Genomic DNA, 19,869 nt, shown 5'->3' with positions numbered 1-19,869 from the left:
GAGTCTGGCGGGCTACAGTCCATGGGGTAGCAAAGAGTTGGGCATGACTGAGCGACTAACACTTTCTTACTTCATGGTGTTGCCTTTGAGAGCACTTACTCTCAAACTACTCTCTTTGATTAAAACAATATATCTGAAACACATTTGATATCAACATATTAATAATTTATTTATAACAGCTTCAAGTATTATCCTACTTGGGGATGATTTTCTTTTAGTAGATGTCTGTGAACCCTAAGCTTTAATGATGTTCTAAGTGTGAAATTTTATGGTCCTGGGAAGGCTTCAAATGGGTTGGTACTTCTGCAGTCACAGTCACCCTCTATCCTCACACAAATCTCAGTAAATATTAATTAATATGCTCCTGTAGAGTGAAATACAATTTGACCAGCAAAAAATATTAGCAAAGGAACTTTAAGAATTAATGCAAGTAAATTTTGTTTTGGAACAGTAACTAAATAGCTTTTATGACCTCCAGGCGGTTATACAATTCATGACAAGCCAAACCCCAGAGGTGAAATCGTAATTGGTGGAAAGAATATCTCCATGGGATATTTTAAAAATGAGGAGAAAACAGCTGAGGATTATTCTGTGGATGAAAATGGCCAAAGGTGGTTTTGCACTGGTGATATTGGAGAATTCCATCCCGATGGGTGTTTACAGATTATCGGTCAGTGTGTTCTCTTTTTGTGCTTTTCTTTAGTTTTTGCAACTTCAACAACTATGAAAGGTAATATTGGTCAAGTCATTAATAACATTGATGATGGTTCCATTGGTTTAAACTTTAGACACATTATTTAATTAATGTCTGTGCTTCTCCATCTGTGAAATAGGGACAGCAACACTGACCTGGTAGGGGTTTAATTAGGATGAAATGAGTTTGCATGTATAAAATGCTTAGAGCAGCGCAGTGCCTTCACCTTAGTAAGTGGTAGCAGAAGCAACATTAGAGTGGGCAGACATAAATTTGAAGTTTCTAAAAGTGTTCCTCCTATGTGACTTTTTAATTATGTGCATTATTTTTGGTGCTCTATGAGCAAACAGCCATTTCTTTTTAAATACCATGTTGAAAAGCAGGAAAATAGCAGTTGGTAATGAGAAAACAAAAACTGCTCAGAAGAGGGCTTTTTGGTTGTTTCTTTGTGGGTTTTTTTCTTTTTTTTGTCAACTACATTTGATTCCATATAACCATGTACTGCAACATACCCTATTCTAGGGCTTCCTCACCATTTACCTACCCACCCAGGAGGCATTGTGGACACATTATTTTCCCTAGTGGCCACTTATATGACTCTAACTATCCTAGACTCTTAGAATGAACCTTTTGGCCAACACATCTCAGTTCTCAATGTTAATCTATTCTGAGAATATCAATTGGCTTGGCACTGTCTTTATTGAGCCTACTAGAATAGACTTTGAAGTTCAAAGCTACTCCAAAATAGCCCTTACATTACTCACTTTAATCAGGCAAAAGTTAAAAATTTGACTAGCTAATACCGATCACAGTGTTGGGTCTCATTCAGGCCCTTTTCAAGCCATAAAATTTCCTCAGTCATATCTCCAATGGTCCATTTAAATCTGTCTCTGGACCCATATGTGACCTGAATAGAATTAGAGATTTCCTGAGAAAATCTGGTTCTTCACCTAGAAGTTTGATCTGCCAGGGAAATTTCCAGGAAGCATGGCTTGATTTAGAACCAGTAACAACCTCATTACCTTTTTCCACTTGATCCTTAATTGTGCTAGAATCAAAGGTTGGCTCTGTTGGCATGTAGAGTGGGTTCCCAGCCTATGGGTAGGGATATAAGACAACCTGATGATTAGCCACGCTGTGCCATCCTGTGCCAGCATGTTATTAGAGCACAGTCATTTTAACAATAAAAAATTGAAAAAGAAAAACTTTTGGTGTGGGATGTAACATTTTAGCCAGTACTTCTTTAAGTAGACATTTTCTTTTTAACTGATGTGTGTGAGCAGGCATTCTATATAACAAGATTTTAGAAGTATCTTTATAACTAAAGGTTAAGGCAGTGAGATGGAAAGGAAATCAAAATTGTACATACCTGTACTGTGGGTAAGCTAACATGCTTCATGACTTACAGACCGTAAGAAAGATCTGGTGAAGTTACAAGCAGGAGAATATGTGTCTCTCGGGAAAGTAGAAGCTGCACTGAAGAACTGTCCACTTATTGATAACATCTGTGCTTTTGCCAAAAGGTAATTTTAAAGTTGCATTTGTTTCATATACTTACAGTAACAGGATAATTGGGAAAATATTGATACAATCATAAGGGAAACATTAAACTTTCAGAGTTGGGGAATGTTATACATTTTATGACAGTTCTTGAATTCAACAGCTTAAAGGTCATTTGAGATAATCCAGAGATTTTAACCATTTATGGACTACCTACAACGTCTTGCTATGCCATAACAGTTATTTGATTTAACATCCATAACAACTGAAACTTAGCATAAGTAATTTTCCTAGGAAGGTAACTCAGCTAGTATAAGTTTTCTAAATAAAAAGCCTGAGAGACTGAACCATTTTCTTTCTTTATATGTTAATATGGTTTATTTTTCTGGACTTTATTACTCCCTTTAAAAATTTTAATTGAAAAAAACACAAAACCTAAATTTACCATCTTAACAATTCTTAATACAGTTCACTAGTGTTAAGTATCGGAGAAGGCAATGGCACCCCACTCCAGTACTTTTGCCTGGAAAATCCCATGGATGGAGGAGCCTGGTGAGCTGCAGTCCATGGGGTTGCTAAGAGTCGGACACGACTGAGCGACTTCACTTTCACTTTTCACTTTCACACATTGGAGAAGGAAATGGCAACCCACTCCAGTGTTCTTGCCTGGACGATCCCAGGGATGGGGGAGCCTGATGGGCTTCCGTCTATGGGGTCACACAGAGTCGGACACGACTGAAGTGACGCAGCAGCAGCATTAAGTATACTTACATTGTTGTACAACCAATCTCCAGAACTTTTCATTGTGCAAAAATAAAACTCAATGTCCATTAAACAACTCTGCATTTCCTCCTTCCCCCCATCCTCCCCACCCCCTGTCCACCAACATTCTCCTTTCTATTTCTGTGAATTTGACTACTCTAGATACCTTAAACAAATAGAGTCATACAATGCTTGTCTTTTGGTGACTGGCTAGAATATTATTCAGCCTTAATAAGGACGGAAATTCTGATACATACTACAGTATAGATGAACCCTGAGGGAAATTTTAAGTGAAATAATCCAGTTACAAAAAGATAAGCACCATATGATTCTGTTTATTCAAGGTATCTAGAGCAGTCAAATGGCAGAATCTCTTTCTCGTGGCTCAGTAATATTCCATTGTACATATACACCACATCTTTATCCATTCATCCACGGATAGACACTTGTTTCTGTATCTTGGCTATTATGGACTAATGCATGCAGTCCATTACATGGACTATTCAGCTGTGAACATGGACTAGCTATCTCTTTGATATCATGTTTTCATTTCCTTTGGATTTATACCAAGAAGTTCGATTACTGGATCATATGATAGTTCCATTTTTAATGTTTTGAGGAGCCGCCATACTGTTTTCTGTAGTGCCTGCACCAATTTGCATTCCCATCAACAGTGCACAAGTGTTCCTGTTTCTTCACATCCTCCCCCAAACTTGTTATTTGTTGGCTTTTTGATAATAGCCATTTTAACAGGTATGAGGTGATATCTTATTGTGGTTTTGATTTGCATTTCCCTGGTATTGAGCACCTTTACATGTACTTGTTGGCCATCTGTATGTCTTCTTTGGAGAACTGGCTATTCAGATCCCCATACCTATTTTTACTGAATATTTTTTGCTATTGAGTTATATGAGTTCTTTATGTATTTTGGATATTAGCCCTGTATCAGGTATGATTTTCAAATACTTTTCTCCCATTTTGTAGGTGGCCTTTTCATTTCGTTGATGGCTTCCTTTGCTGTGCAGCTTTTTAAATTTATATGCTCCTACTTGTTTGTTTTTGATTTTGTTGCCTTTGCTTTTGGTGTCTAATTAAAAAAATCATTACCACACCTATGTCAAAGAGCTTCCGCCTTTGTTTTCCTCTAGGAGTTTTATGGTTTCAGGTCTTTGCCATTTTTTAATAGAATTATTTTGTTGTTATTGAGTTGTATGAATTCTTTATACATGCTAGATATTAACCCCTTATCAGACATATCATTTGCAGATAGTTTGTCCAGTTCTATAGATTGCCTTTTTATACTCTGTTGTAACCTTTGATACACAGAAAATTTTTTATTTTTGTTGTCCTCTTCATCTATTTTTTCTTTTGTTGCCTGTGCTTTTGGTATCATATCTAAGAAAGCGTTGCCAAATCCAATGTCATAAATCTTTCCCCTTGTTTTCTTCTAGGTGTTTTATTATTTTAGCTCCTACATGTTTAGGTCTTTGATCTATTTTGAGTTAATTTTCCTATGTGCTATAAGATACAGATCCAGCTTCATTCCTTTATATGTGGATATCCAATTCTTTCAACACTATTTATTTTAGAGACTGTCCTTTCCCCATTGAGTGGTCATGGTGCTCTTGTTGAAGATCATTTAACCATATATGCAAGGATTTATGCTGGACTGTATTCTATTCCATTGGTCTATCTATATGTCTGTGTTTATGGCAGTACTATGGGCTTTATTACTTCTTAATGAACTTGTAACAGAGAAATATATATTTGGACTTATGTGTACTGTTCTCGTTGAATTTATGTTTTAATTTCTGTTCTGCTTTATTATCTAAACTTTTAGTGACCAGTCCTACGTGATAAGTTTTGTGGTTCCTAATCAGCAAAGGTTGACACTTTTGGCACAACAGAAAGGGGTAGAAGGAACTTGGGTTGATATCTGCAATAACCCTGCCATGGAAGCTGAAATACTGAAAGAGATTAGAGAAGCTGCAAATACCAGTAAGTAAGAAACTGTCTGATGAAGTCCTCAAAAGTTATTTAATGAGGTCCTATGCATTAGGCTTTTCAAGATGTCTATTTGTTTTGTTTTGATAATAAAATACAAGTTTTTTTTTTAAAAAAAGAAACCTGACTCTTAAATTATATATAATGAATTTTCTTATTGAAAGGATCTTTAAATGTTATATGGTGAAGTAACCTATCTAGTTCTTTATTGCATGTCAAAGTGGTCATCTAGCCTGTGTTTGGAACGGTCTGTCTTTGTTCTCATCGGGCTTCCCTGATAGCTTGGTTGGTAAAGAATCCACCTGCAATGCAGGAGACCCCAGTTCAATTCCTGGGTCGGGAAGATCCCTTGAAGAAGGGAAAGGCTACCCACTCCAGTATTCTGTCCTGGAGAATTCCATGGACTGTATAGTCTGTGGGGTCGCAAAGAGTCAGACACAACTGAGCGACTTTCACATGTGCCCTGGTGTGAATCTTTTATCATTTACTATTATGTATACTTACTTGGTACGGGCCTTTTTAATCTAGAGATCTCTGCTCTTTGTTTCTGGGAAATATCCATTTACCTTTTGTTGTGTGTTTGCTTTTCTTTCATAGTCTTTCCCCCCTTTAAGTTTTGGGTTCATGTTTTTATCTGGGACTACTTTTATATGACTGTTGACCTTGTACATTCATCCTCTTATTTTCTTATCTATTTTTTCTTTTGTATTCTGTCTTGTCCATTTTGTTTTATATTCTGGCAGATCCCTCAACTCTATCATTGCTTCAGTCTATTGAATTTCCAGCTTCTAATATCAGGAATTTAAATTTTCAAGAGCTCTTTCCTGCTTTCTCAGTGTCCTTTTAGTAGCATCCAGTTGCTCTTTCATGGGTGCAGTCATCCTCTGAGGATAACTTCTATGAGGATAACAGGATAACTTCTCCTGTTACTGTTTCTATTTCCTCCAAGTTCCACTTTCTGCTTGTTTTGGTTAGCCTCACATATATCTACTGACCTTTGTCCATTCATATTTGAGAACGAGATACTAAAAAGCTATTTGGAAAGCTTACTGGACTTCATTGAAAAGTTACTCAAATGTTAATGTCTTGGGTAATACTTCTTCTGCAAAGAAGACTTCTCCACTCTCTTCCCTGGAGTGATACTAACCTGAGTGTCAGTATTCTCGCAGCCACAAAAGGTACTTGGGACTGGGGTTGGGGTACGTAGATCTTCTCCTCACTGAATTCTTAGGTTTTCAGCTTTATTTCCTGCCTCTACTGTACCTGGTGTCCTTGAGTCCAGAGTCTCTAGTTCAGTTGGGGCTTCCCAGGTGGCACTAGTGGTAAAGAACCCATTTGCCAATGCAGGAGACTTAAGAAATGCAGGTTTGATCCATGGGTTGGGATGATTCCATGGAGGAAGACATGGCAACCCAATCCTATATTCTTGCCTGGAGACCCATGGACAGAGGAGCCTGGCAGGCTACAGTCCATAGGGTCACAAAGAGTTAGACATGGCTGAAGCAACTTAGCACACATGCACACCTGTCTCCAGCCTGGTTGGGAAACAGCAGAGCAAGAGAGAACTGTCCTCTGAAGAGGCGGGAGTCAGCCCTCCTGTTTTCAGTGTGCCTCTCATCTCTTTCTTTGGCCCCTGTGGCTTCTGTCTATGGGCTTGGGAAATTGGTTTGCCTCTGTCAGTGTCCTTCAGTGTCAGCAATTAGCTTTTTAGCCCGTTTGCTTTTGGTCTTCTACAATTTTGTTGAGTCCTCTCACTCACTGTCCTCTTTCTCGTGTTTCTATTTTTTTTTCTGTGAGGTTAATACTTTTTTAATATAAAAAATCATTTTCAAACTGTTTATTTGCCAGGGGAACTTGTATAAACTATGTACTCTGCATGCTTAATTGGAAGCTGTTAACCTAGTTTAACCTGTTGTCTTCCCTCCAAAAAATGAAAATATCATTTTTCTGAGGATAGGTTACCTATATTCATTCTAAACTATTGGACAATACAGAAAATTTAAAGGAGGAAGCAAAAATCACTTGATAGTAGTTACCTTTGGGTGGTGACATTACATTCTGGTATATATACTTAACATATCAATGTCATCTACTTTCTTCTAAGTCAGTAAATATAGAATTGCATTACCCCCTTTTTTTTTTAGCTAAATAGTATTCCAGTATAGGAGTGTCTCCTTGTTAGACTTTTCCCCTCTACTGTTAAACAAATAGACCCCCACCTGTTCTTGCCTCCCAGTCAATTTATTTTCTTATGTAATTGTTTTATTAGTATGAATCCTTAGCCATTGAATTTCTTTTTTAAAAAAAAATCTATTTCTTTAGTTTTGGCTGTGCTGGGTCTTTGTTGCTGTGTGTGGGCTTTCTCTAGTTATAGCAGGTGGGGTCTGCTCATTGCAGTGGCTTCTCTGGTTGCAGTGCACAGGCTCTCAGCCCATGGGCTTCAGTAGTTGCAGTCCCTGGTCTCTAGAGCTCAGGCTCAATAGTTCTGACACACGGCTTAGTTGCTCTGAGACATGTGGGATCTTCCCAGACCAGGGAGTGAACTTGTGTCTCCTGCATTGGCAGGTGGATTCTTTACCACTGAGCTACCAGTGATGCCCCAGAAATGAAATTTCTGAGTTAGGGAAAATGTATATTTTAAAGGCTTATGGTTTACCTTAGACTTCCCAGGTGGTGCTAGTGGTAAAGAGTCTGCCTATCAGTGCAGGAGACATGAGACGAAGGTTCTATCCCTGGTTCGAGAAGATCCCCTGGAGCATGGCATGACAATCCACTCCAGTATTCTTGCCTGGAGAATCCCATGGACAGAGGAGCCTGGCAGGCTGTACTCCATAGGGTCGCACAGAGTCAGAAGCAACTTAGCACGCATGCTTGGTTTACCTTATATTGCCAAATAACTCCCTCTTCCCCCAGAAAAACTGGACTAGTTTATACTCCTGTTAGAGATACATGAGCACACCTATTTCCATAACTAGGGTACTATTATTTTTTTAGATTACCTACTTGAGTTCCACTTTGGTTTAAATAAAGAGTTTGCAACATTTGTTAGCGAGTTGAAGTTAAAAAACTATTTCCCCCAAGAACATTCTTCTAGTTAACTCTGGTCACTGTAAAGTTTTGTATAACAGTTATTAACATAATCTAAAAAGTATGTTACTTTATAAGCATAAAGAGTGGCTTAATTTTTTCTTAAAGTTTGTTTTGTTAGTTATAGTATTATTGACATATCACACTTTTTATGTTAATATCACCAGGCTTCCAGAATTTTCTTTGATACAAATCCTCATTTTTTTCTTTAAATGTAGTATTTTAAAAACAATTTCAGTCAATAGGCTGTTCAGTTCAGTTCAGTTAAGTCGCTCAGTCGTGTCCGACTCTTTGTGACCCCATGAATCACAGCACGCCAGACCTCCCTGTCTATCACCAACTCCTGGAGTTCACTCAAACTCATGTCCATCGAGTCGGTGATGCCATCCAGCCATCTCATTCTCTGTCGTCCCCTTCTCCTCCCGCCCCCAATCCCTCCCAGCATCAGAGTCTTTTCCAGTGAGTCAACTCGTTGCATGAGGTGGCCAAAGTATTGGAGTTTCAGCTTTAGCATCAGTCCTTCCAATGAACACCCAGGACTGATCTCCTTTAGAATGGACTGGTTGGATCTCCTTGCAGTCCAAGGGACTCTCAAGAGTCTTCTCCAACACCACAGTTCAAAAGCAGCAATTCTTTGGCGATCAGCTTTCTTCACAGTCCAACTCTCACATCCGTACATGACCACTGGAAAAACCATAGCCTTAACTAGATGGACCTTGGTTGGCAAAGTAATGTCTCTGCTTTTTAATATGCTATCTAGGTTGGTCATAACTTTCCTTCCAAGGAGTATGCGTCTTTTAATTTCATGGCTGCAATCAGCATCCGCAGTGATTTTGGAGCCCAAAAAAATGAAGTCTGACACTGTTTACCTATCTATTTCCCATGAAGTGATGGTAACAGATGCCATGATCTTAGTTTTCTGAATGTTGAGCTTTAAGCCAACTTTTTCACTCTCCTCTTTCACTTTCATCAAGAGGCTTTTGAGTTCCTCTTCACTTTCTGCCATAAGGGTGGTGTCATCTGCATATCTGAGGTTATTGATATTTCTCCCGGCAATCTTGATTCCAGCTTGTGCTTCTTCCAGCCCAGCGTTCCTCATGATGTACTCTGCATATAAGTTAAATAAGCAGGGTGATAATATACAACCTTGACGTACTCCTTTTCCTATTTGGAACCAGTCTGTTGTTCCATGTTCATTTCTAACTGTTGCTTCCTGACCTGACTCTCAAAGTACTCATGGACTAGAATGTGACTTGAATAATTCATCACTGAATATTTAACTGTGTGAAAGCAATAATGGGGGAGGCTTTTCAGGCTGGAAAATGGAATAAAATTCTGGGACCTAATACACCTACATAACTTTCCTGTGTTTTGAATGGGCATGAAACTGAACAGTTCATGATTTGGTTAACGAACAGGAATCATGAGTTAAGTCTGTATAACTCATGAGCTTGTGTGTGCCACAAAAGATTTATTTTACTAATCTTTTGCTTCAGATTATAATTTCAGAAAGTGAAAGTGTTAGTCACTCAGTTGTGTCTGATTCTTTGTGGCCCCATGGACTATAGCCCACCAGGCTCCTCTGTCCATGGAATTCTCTAGGCAAGAATACTGGAGTGGGTAGCCATTCCTTTCTCCAGGGGATCTTCCCAACTTCCCAAGTTCTATCTTCCCAGGGATAGAACTTGGATCTCCCATTCTTTAATTTTTGAGCCACCAAAGAAGCCCTAATTTCAGAGACTAAGGCAAAAAAGTATAAAATAGTTTTGATTGGCCTCAGCTAAATCTGCTTGAAATCATGCATTGTTCACAGGAGACCACTTCATATTTTAAGTATAAGTGCAAGGTATTGATAAGAATGCAAAATAATTGTTTTGGGGTGATTTGACAATTATCACTGGCTAAAAATATCTGACATTTGCTGCCACCTACAGGTCACATTTCATGATGTCCTAGGTAGTTCTGATAAAATGCCATGATTAAAAATTGTCTGTTTTTCTTCCCCTAGTATTTTTCACTTGTTGGCAATTTTTCCTTTTTATAGGAAACTGTGTGATTGCCTATTGTTCTCTATAACTTGTGGTACTATATAATGTTTAGGCATTTCCAAAACTGGGAAACCTCTGATGCAGCATTTTAAAAATATATATGCTTTATTTGCTTGTGTGCAATTGAAATAATATACCTGCTTTGTCTCATTGTTGTCAGTGTTTCTGGAATAGGACCTAGGTAAGTATGGAAAGTAATACAAAATAAAAGGTTTTGGAGCCCGATCAATACTTGAGTTATTCCCTTGAATTTCAAATTTGGCCTTATTTCAGGGATCTCCGTGTAACTGAGCTGTAATGTATCATCGGAGTAGATACGGTTAATCTGAACAAGTTTTGATAGTGTTAGTCGTTCAGTCATGTCCGACTCTTTGCGACCCCATAGACTGTAGCCCGCCAGGCTCCTCTGTCCATGGAATTCTCAAGGCAAGAATATTGGAGAGTGTTGCCATGCCCTCCTCCAGGGGATCTTCCTGACCCAGGGATCAAACCTGGATCTCCTGCATTGCAGGTGGATTCTTTACTATCTTAGCAACCAGGGAAGCCACCAAGGAAACAAGTTTCATATCCTTTTATTTACCTTTTTAGGCATCACTTTTAGGAAGTTGGTTCTAAGTAGTTCAAAAGATTACTTTTCATACTCAGCTTTATATTATTATTTTATTTTAACGAGAAACTCACTAATTCAACCACGCTTTTGTAAAACTTAGACTAGTCTTAGAACAAAAGCTTCATTGAATTTGAGTTCTTTGTGCCTGTCACTGAAACCAAGTTATCCCTAAAGTTACCTAAGGCTGTTTAGTAGTAGTTTTAAAGCATGAAGATGTTTGTTTGTGTCTTCAAAACTGCTGTTTTAAATAATAGCGTATAAAATAAAGCTCATCTGTAGATTAACATTACTGTTAGTAGTGAGCCTTCAGAATCTTAAAGAAGATGTTGTATTAATAATAAGTAACTTGACTGACTATAACTTATTGAAAATTAAAATTATTGAGTACTATATTGATTGCTTCTCTTTATTTTCACCATTTTCTTATATTTCTTTCAACAAGTGTTGTCTAACTCAGACCCATTATGTGCTACATCAGTTCTTATATCGTTTAGAAGTATGAAATTCACAATCCCCTTTTGATTATTTGAATTATAATAAAGTTTCTGAACAGTTATCTAGAGGCTAATTTTCTGTGGAATGGGTGAATAAATATGTATGTGCCTCTTGAGAGTTCAGTGTAGCCTGTGAATGGCAGTAAATAGAACAAAGCCTCTGCATTCATAAAGCTTACGTTTTTATAAGTGAGACACATATACAATGTATGGGGTGGTGTTAAGTATTTTGAAGAAAAGATAGCATAAGGGGATACAGAGAGACAAAGGGACTTCTGTTTTGTTAGGAGTGGTCAGGGAAGTCCTCTCTGAGGAGGTGGCATTTGAACAGACACTTGGATGAAGTAAGGAAATGAGCTGTGCAGCTACAATAGGGAAGGCCATTCTATGCAGAGGGGACAGCAGATACACTCTAAATAGGAGGGTGTCTACACTCACACACATATATATAGAGTGTGTGTGTGTGTGTACTCAGTTGTGTCCAACTCTTTGCAACCCCGTGGACTGTAGCCTGCCAGGCTCCTCCGTCCATGGGATTCTCCAGGCAAGAATACTGGAGTGGGTCGCCATGCCCTTCTCTGGGGAATCTTCCCGAGCCAGGGATGGAACCTGCATCTCCTGCATTGGCAGGCAGATTCTTTACCACTGCACTGCCTGGGGACATATATATATTAGGGGAAAAAACTGCATAGACCAAAACCATCCAACTGAAGCAATTGATGTGTACTTTGAGAAGTATAAAATGAAATTATAAGGTGGTGGTATTACTAATTAACTATAACATACCATTAAGTAAGTTTATCTCATCACCTGCATCATCTAAATGCTGCAAAATTCATCTTTTATTAATTGTTTTTCTCTCTCACTCTATCCCCTCCTTTCCTCCCTCTCTCCCCCTTTCCTCTCCCTGTCCCCACACTTCTCATTTCAGTGAAACTGGAGCGATTTGAAATTCCAATCAAGGTTCGCTTAAGCCCAGAGCCCTGGACCCCTGAAACTGGTTTGGTCACTGATGCTTTCAAACTGAAAAGGAAGGAACTGAAGAACCATTACCTCAAAGACATTGAGCGAATGTATGGGGGCAAATAAAATGCTGATCTTGTATTTACAGTTGTGCAGAAGGTGGCTTGGTGTTTTTTGGGTTCTAGAGTTTTAAACCTCGCGTCCTTGAACTGTCTGTTAGAATGTAAATTGTATCGTTCTAAAGACATAGTAACAAAAAATCAAAACCAAAAGTGATTAAGTCCACTTTAACTAGTTTCCATAGTTCTAGTGAAGCTGAAATTGAAAAGTTATTTCCCTGTAGCTGTGTTATTAATTTTAGAATAAAACTTCTGTTTTTAAAAATTAGCCTAAGATTATACTTGTTTCATTAAACAAAAAAATGTAATGTTGAACAAAATAAATTAGAGCTGGAGTAGAATGTAGTTTGAGGAAATTTGCAACTTCCAATGTCTACTGTCTTCCTAGTTCAGAAGATGCTTAAATATTAAGCATGACCAAAAAAATGTTTTAACATTACTCAAAGTAGAAGTGCTGCAGGGCTTTAAAATTCTCTTCCAAACATTTGTCTTGATTTGTAATGTAATATACAGAATCAAATGAAAACATTGGAAACCATTTTAGGATTCATAATTGTTGTGTAGGTTAGATGTAGAATCATTATAATATTGTGAATAATTACAGTGCCTGAAGTTAGAATAAAAACATATAAATGCACCAAAAAATATCTAGTAATACATTTAAAGGGAAATTGAACTGTTATTTGGAACTTGGAGATTGAAAATCAGTAACTGTAATTATTTGAATGGCTTAAGTATAAAAGTACATCTTCAAAATGCTGAAAATTGCCTTTTTCTGTTTGTTCAAAATAAGACTGAAACCAAGAGTTAAAATGATAGAAACTTAATCAAATTTTAGTGGGAGCATTTTCTCTGTTAGAAAAGGTGATGAAATCCTGAGTATTTCGAATCCTGACCCTTGCATAGCATTGAACCTGGGAAAGGATTTAGACTCTGAATTTATCTTTGATAACAGGGATTTTAAAGTGTATTAAATCACACTCATAATTTAAGGTCTGTTTGCTGTTGCTGATTTGATTCTTGATCAATGTGTATTTCTAAAAGCATTTCATTTTGCTTTAATTTTTGCAAAGTGGATTATGATAAATGAATTTCCTGCTATCTTGCTTGAATCTATGAATGATTAATTAACTTGGATGAATTTGGGGAAGTTAAAGGGAAGAACACACTGTTACTACTTTTTTTCCTGTTTGTAAGAAGAGTTTAGAACCTGGAAATGCTGGATTTGGGAGAAGGGAAGTTACTCAATAAGGGACTGATATTTGTGCAGTAACTTTGTGTGTGGGCTTCTTTTTGAATCTTTAATTGAAATCTGGGGTTATATATCCCTAAAATATAGTCACACTTGAACCATAGTTACTGTAAAAAAAAAACCCACAAAACTTCTTAATACTGTTATTCTTTGCACTTTTTTCTTAATCATTTTATATATATATACATATATATATATATGCCTATATATATATGTTGCTTATATTGCTTTGTACAGTTGTGGGCCACCACTGCAACAAAACACATTCTTTTTGCTCTAGAATATTTATAAAGAAAATATTTAAATGTTATGTATATGGTGGTAAAAAGGAAAAATCATCTGGTGTTATTATAAGCAAGAATGAAGGTTTTTGTAAAGAATGTTCAGTGTCTGCAATGTAAAATTTGAAGCAAGGCACAAGGCCCCCTGAAGTTATGTGTATGTGAGTATTCTCATTCTTCCCAAATTGCCTTTGAAGAGTGAAAAACCATTTTTACCAAGTAGACTACTGTTCAGCTTCTGCTGTTCCTGGCCCACTGTTGACCCTCTAAGGATGGTGTACTTAGACTTTCAGTGTGTGACCCCCCCCTTTTGGAATGGTGATTTTAAATGTGTGAGTGCATGCATACATACTCAGATATTTGCACCCCCACCCACTCCCATCTCCCAAAAGCTAGAACACTGCCAACTAATCTGTTGTATGGGTCCTTTAGAAACACATAATTAACACTTAAGGATGGGTGCTGCTAATTCTTTGTGAAAATCCAAATATTGTTAAGGGACCAGGGAGATGCCACTACCCCCTGATTTTTCATCAAAAAATACACTTGTTTATGTAAACGGATCTTTCCATATTCATAGTGACTTTTCAAGTATTTGAGCCTAAAGATTTTGATCCTACATTTTTATACCGGTTTAAATTGTTCACTGTTGTTATTACATGTCAGCCATCAAATAAAGTTGTACTTTAAAAATTTCCTACAAGTATGTACATTTCTAAGACAAACACCTATGACTTTTGCTTTAATTACATGAAAGTATCTTGCCTCCAAAATTTCCTACAAGTATGTACATTTCTAAGTCAAACACCTGTGACTTTTGCTTTAATTATGTGAAAGTATCTTGCCTCCTTGATATTTGTATTGATTCTTTTTTTTCTGGAGTGGAGGTATAATTGTATCACTTTTTGGAACTGAGATACAGATGAATGAGTCAAAAAGTCAGAAGTTAAGAATGATGTTTCTGTGGTCATAAAGATTGATTAATAATCTTTGCCTATATTTTCCTGATGGCACGTTACAGATGTTTCTGGAATAGCATGATGAAAACAGATTAAAGATTGTGGGGTATTTGGGATTTGGAGAGAAATATTTTAATTTTCAAATGTAGTTACAAATTAGAATGTATTCATATTTGTATTTTCTGTTAAAATGCACGATTGCAGGATTGTTACTTAGATTTTCATGTTTTCCTTGATGAAAAGCTTTGTTCTGGTTTTTAAGTTTGCACTCGAATCTTAAGAAATAAATCCACCCATGTTATCAAGCCAATTTGTGCTTAATTATGTGCCAGGATAAAATCTGCAAATTTGAGGAATATTAACCAAACTTTTAAACACATATTTCAAAAGCACTCATCTCTAGGTTTATAGAATTGCATTAGCAGACAACCTGGTTTGTAGAAATCACATCCGTTAGTTTGGAGGATTGAACCCAAAGCTGTTACTTTTGTACAGTTAATAGAGTAAAATTCCTTTGTAGCACTGATACTGTGGGACAAAACATAGTCATGTTGTGTGGATTGTTAGCATGTGCTAATAAATAATTGTTACCTTCAGGCTAATTAAAATTTAGGGAGAAATTAAGTTACCTGAGTTATATGAGGGTGTATATAAAATGGTATTAGAGTCCTGGTCTCTATTGCCTGAGTCTATTTCCTGGCTTTGCCACTCACTAGGTGTGTGACTGGGCAAGTTCATTAACATTTTGCCACTGCATTTCTCCTTCCTGAAAAATGAGGTTGATTGATAATAGGGTGGTTGTGAGGGTAAAATGAGTTAAACTGTTTAAAACATAGTAAGCATATGTTACCAGCACCAACAAAAACATATGTTAGCTGTTATCATCATCATTGGTGTATCCAGGTAACATTCATCAGTCAAGTTATTTAGCATATTGGCTGGCACACTCAGGGACTCAAAGGACTGCTAGCCCCTGAAGACTTGGTTTAGAAAGAGTTCTGGATTTAGAGGTGAGGAGACCTGGGCTCACTCTGTCACTAGTTTTGTAGCCATGGACAAATCTCATAACACTGCCTTAGCTTTAGTTTCTTTTTCCTATATGAAAGAAAGAAAGAAAGGGGGAAGACTGGACTTTAAAAATAGAGAAAGATGAATGACAGAAGAAATAAGCAGTGTGAAGTGAAGTGAAGTTGCTCAGTCATGTCCGACTCTTTGCGACCTCATAGACTGTAGCCTACCAGGCTCCTCTGTCCATGGGATTTTCCAGGCAATAGTACTGGAGTGGATTGCCATTTCCTTTTCCAGGGGATCTTCCCAACCCAGGGCTCGAACCCGGGTCTCCCATGTTGTAGACAGATGCTTTACCATCTGAGCCACCAGGGGAACCCTAAGGCCCATTGCCTCTAGCTTTCTTATTGTGATTTTGCTATCCCAAGGTGATTTCTTTTTTTTTTTAAGATGCCCTCAGTCCCAAGTTTGCTATCGGGATATGAGGCTATAGATGATGCCATGCTACTAGGCACCAAGAGTTTCTGTCACTCCCATGTTCTCTCTTTAAAAAGCAGGGCTGTGCACACACAATTCAGCAGTGCTTTCAATTTTTTTAAAAATATGATCCATGATGCTGTGACCATACACTTCTGTGTATCCTGCTCATGCTCAGTCCCTCAGATGTGTCTGACTCTGTGATCCCATGGACTGTAGCCCATCAGGCTTCTCTATCCATAGGGCTTTTCGGGCAAGAGTACTGGAGTGGGTCGCCATTTCCTTCTCCAGGGGATCTTCCTGACCTAGTGATCAAACTTGCATCTTCTGCCTTGGCAGGCTGTTTCTTTATACTGAGCCACCTGGGAAGCCCCTGCTTATATGTGTATGAAACAATATTTTATGACAATATTTATGTGAAAAATAATAATGAGATGACCAGTGACTCTATTTCGTTTATTTAAATGCTGGTTGTCACCCTCTACACTGATTTCATGACACCACAAGATGGTGCTGTCCGATGGAACTCTGTGAGTTTGGAAATGTTTTGTATCTGTGCTATCCATTATAGTACCACTAGTCACGTGTGGCCATCAAGCATTGGAGATGTGGTTAGTGTGACTGAGGAACTGAGTTTTTCATTTCCATGTTGGATAGCACAGCTCTAGAGAGTCTGCAAGCCACTCTTTAAAGCACAGGTTGAAAGTCAGCTATTACATGAAGTCCATGAAAGAAAGCTATCCCTTGGCCTCATCCTCCCTCCTCCTCTACCTCAGAGACAACCACACTGTTAGACCTCCCAGTCAGTGCTAGTATTTTCTTCTTAGATAAGAAGGTAAGGATTAAATAAGAGCAGAGAGCTGCAGAAAAACTAATACATAGAAAACAAAGCCCAGTCTTACTATAAATATGATGGCTAAAATGAAAAAATTGAAAGAACTGGTAGAGGAAATTTCTCAGAAAGTAGAATTTTTGGAGGGGCCAAAATATTGTGGTAAAATATGTATAACAAAATGTTGCTTTAACCATTTTTGAGTGTGCAATTAGGTGGTATTAGGTTCACAACAATGTGCCACTATCACTACTACCTAATTCCAAACAAAGTATTTTTTTTAAGATGAAAAATAGGAACAAAAAGGTAAGGGTATTAAAGAGTCAGTCCAGGTGATTCATCATTTGAACAACAGAACTTCAAGAGAGAGAACCAATGAAAGGGGGGGATTTCAAGTATTCAAAAAAATTACCCAGAACAATGTGGGTGGAGTTTGTTTAAAAAAACTTTGCTGTAAGGTGATGTTGGCTGGACTATTTGGGAAACCCCATGTCAGCACTATTCATAATGACCCACAAATTGGAAACAACTATAATGGCCATCAACAGGAGAAGAGATTAGAAATTGTGGTATATTCATACAAGGAAATGCTACATAGCAAGTAAAAAGAATAATTAACTGCTACATGCAAAGATACGGATAAATTATTGACAGATAATTATGTTGTACAAAAGAAGCTATTCACAGTACATTATGATTCTATTTATATGAAGTTTATATGAAGAATGGCCACAACAGTGATAGAACCAGAATAATGGTTTTCTCTGAAGAAAGTGGTGGTATTGCCTAGAAAAGGGTATGAGGGGATCTTCTGGCATCCTGAAAATTCCCTATATCTTATTTACATGAGCATCCTGAGTAGGATCAGACAAGTCTGGCCTGTGGAGGCAAGATTGATAGGAGAAGTTGAAGGTTGGGTGTATTTGGGTGTGTTGGAGGAGAAGAGGATGAACCAGTTAGGCTCATATTCTGTCCAGCATATACTAGACAGAATGTCAGACTGATCTCAAACTGATCAATTTTGGGAACAAATGTGTTTAATTAAGGGTGTCGGAGAACCTGAAAGTCTCATCTGATGAGTAATATCTTTGTGAGCTTGAATAGGAGGAAGTAGACCTAGGCAGCTGTGAAATAAGGGGCACAGACAACTTGGGTGAACTTAAAATACCTGAAGTGTGTCAGTTGTTTGCATCTGCTTTCGGTCTCAGTTGGGCTTAGTTTTTGGGAGACTTGACCTCATGTACCTAAAGTTCACTTCCTACTCTCTTCCCGCAATTACTACCATAGATCAGACCTTCACTTCTTTTCACCTAAATCAGCTATGCATGCCTGAGTGCTTAGTCACTCAGTCTTCTCTGACTGTTTGCAACCCTATGGACTGTAGCCCGCCAGCCTCCTCTGTCCAAGGGATTCTCTGAGCAAGAATACCAGAGTGGGTAGCCATTCCCTTCTCCAGGGGATATTCCCAACCCAGGGATTGAGCCTGGGTATCCTGCATTGCAGGCAGATTCTTTACCGTCTGAGTCACCAAGACAGCTATACTGACCTCCCAACTAGTTTCTTGGCAAGTCTTTTCTTTCCATCACAGCCAGTGTACTCAGTATACTCCATCTTGTACAGAGCTCTGCCAGACTAACCTTCTTAAAATACCACCTTGTTGATGCTGTTTTTATTCAAGTCACAATGTCTTGGTATTCAAGTCCCTGAATCAGAAGCTCTCTCTTTACTTGTCTTACCATATCTCCACAACAGAAACCTTCCATTCTCTTTCATTTCTGTGTTTTCCAATCTGCCAAGCTCATCCCTCCAAGTTGTTCTTCATCCTGCCTTCACTTAGGAATCACATGGGAAGTTTAACAGCAATAACAACAACCAAAACCCAAACAAACAAAAACAGTATCTGTGTCTCATCCTCTCTCATTGGTCAACAGTGACCTTTTCCCTAGATCTGTAAATTCCTTTAACACCTGTCCTTAGATTAAACTATTATACAAAATAATTGACAGAAGAGAGGGTAGTCTTCACAGCTTACCAAGATAGGAGGCTCCCGGTTAACTGTTGGCTCCCCTAACCCTCTACTGTTGATATGGGATTGATTTTTCTTTTGCAGGACAGATTACTTCCTTTAACACCTGAAAACGTGAGAGATTCTGAGAGAATGAAATCTTGAATCAGTTTGTTTCTTGGAAGACATTCCTAAGGGTATCAAGAATCAGAAATGGGCTTTAGTGGTGGGACCACTTGGAAGTGCTAACCATCAACTTTATCTAATTCATATTTTTGCCTTGGGACTGTGAGAAATCAGCAACAACAACAATAATAATAAGAGTCAAGAGACTCCTAGGGACAAGGAAAAAGAGAAAAGAAGAGAAAATATGTTGACCTATCTGTGTGTCTCTCCAGAGAGACTTTTTGAAGAAGAATTATGAAAGTGATTCTTTTGAAGTCAGGTATTTCTTCTTGTGGCCAGCTTTTTGCTAGCTCATGGAGTTATAAGCAGCTCAGAATCAGATATATGTATATGTATACATACATATGTATTACAGACGTGTCCACACATATTTTCTTTATGGCCAACAGCTCTACCTTAGCTGTATCTTTGACATTCCTTAGGATGGGGCATTCCAATGCCCAATTTCAATTTGGGATGGTGAATTGTACTCATCAGCATAGGAAAGTAACAATGTCGCTCCCCAAGAATGGGGGGAGGAACTTCCCTAGTGCTCTAGTGGCTAAGTCTCTGTGCTACCAGTGAAGGGGACCCAGGTTTGATCCCTGG

General features: G+C 38.0%; 1 protein-coding gene across 5 annotated transcripts in view; it reads left to right on the top strand.

The window, feature by feature from the left end:
- Window positions 1–15,078, top strand: part of ACSL4 (acyl-CoA synthetase long chain family member 4) — a 74,245-nt gene extending 59,167 nt beyond the window's left edge. For all 5 annotated transcript variants that reach the window (XM_055393972.2, XM_055393971.2, XM_055393973.2 and 2 more), the window contains 4 exons: window positions 479–670; window positions 2,103–2,217; window positions 4,797–4,954; window positions 12,131–15,078. In XM_055393972.2, the coding sequence (XP_055249947.2) occupies window positions 479–670; window positions 2,103–2,217; window positions 4,797–4,954; window positions 12,131–12,288 (623 nt within the window). In that variant the 3' untranslated portion in view covers window positions 12,289–15,078. The remainder of the gene's footprint in view (window positions 1–478; window positions 671–2,102; window positions 2,218–4,796; window positions 4,955–12,130) is intronic.
- Window positions 15,079–19,869: the final 4,791 nt, after the last annotated feature.

This window comes from Moschus berezovskii, chromosome X, assembly GCF_049115385.1.
Source record: "Moschus berezovskii isolate FMDL1 chromosome X, NW_MosBer_1.0, whole genome shotgun sequence".
Classification (NCBI taxonomy): Eukaryota; Metazoa; Chordata; class Mammalia; order Artiodactyla; family Moschidae; genus Moschus; species Moschus berezovskii.
Note: the sequence above shows the minus strand (reverse complement) of the source record. Positions and strands in the feature narration are given on the sequence as shown.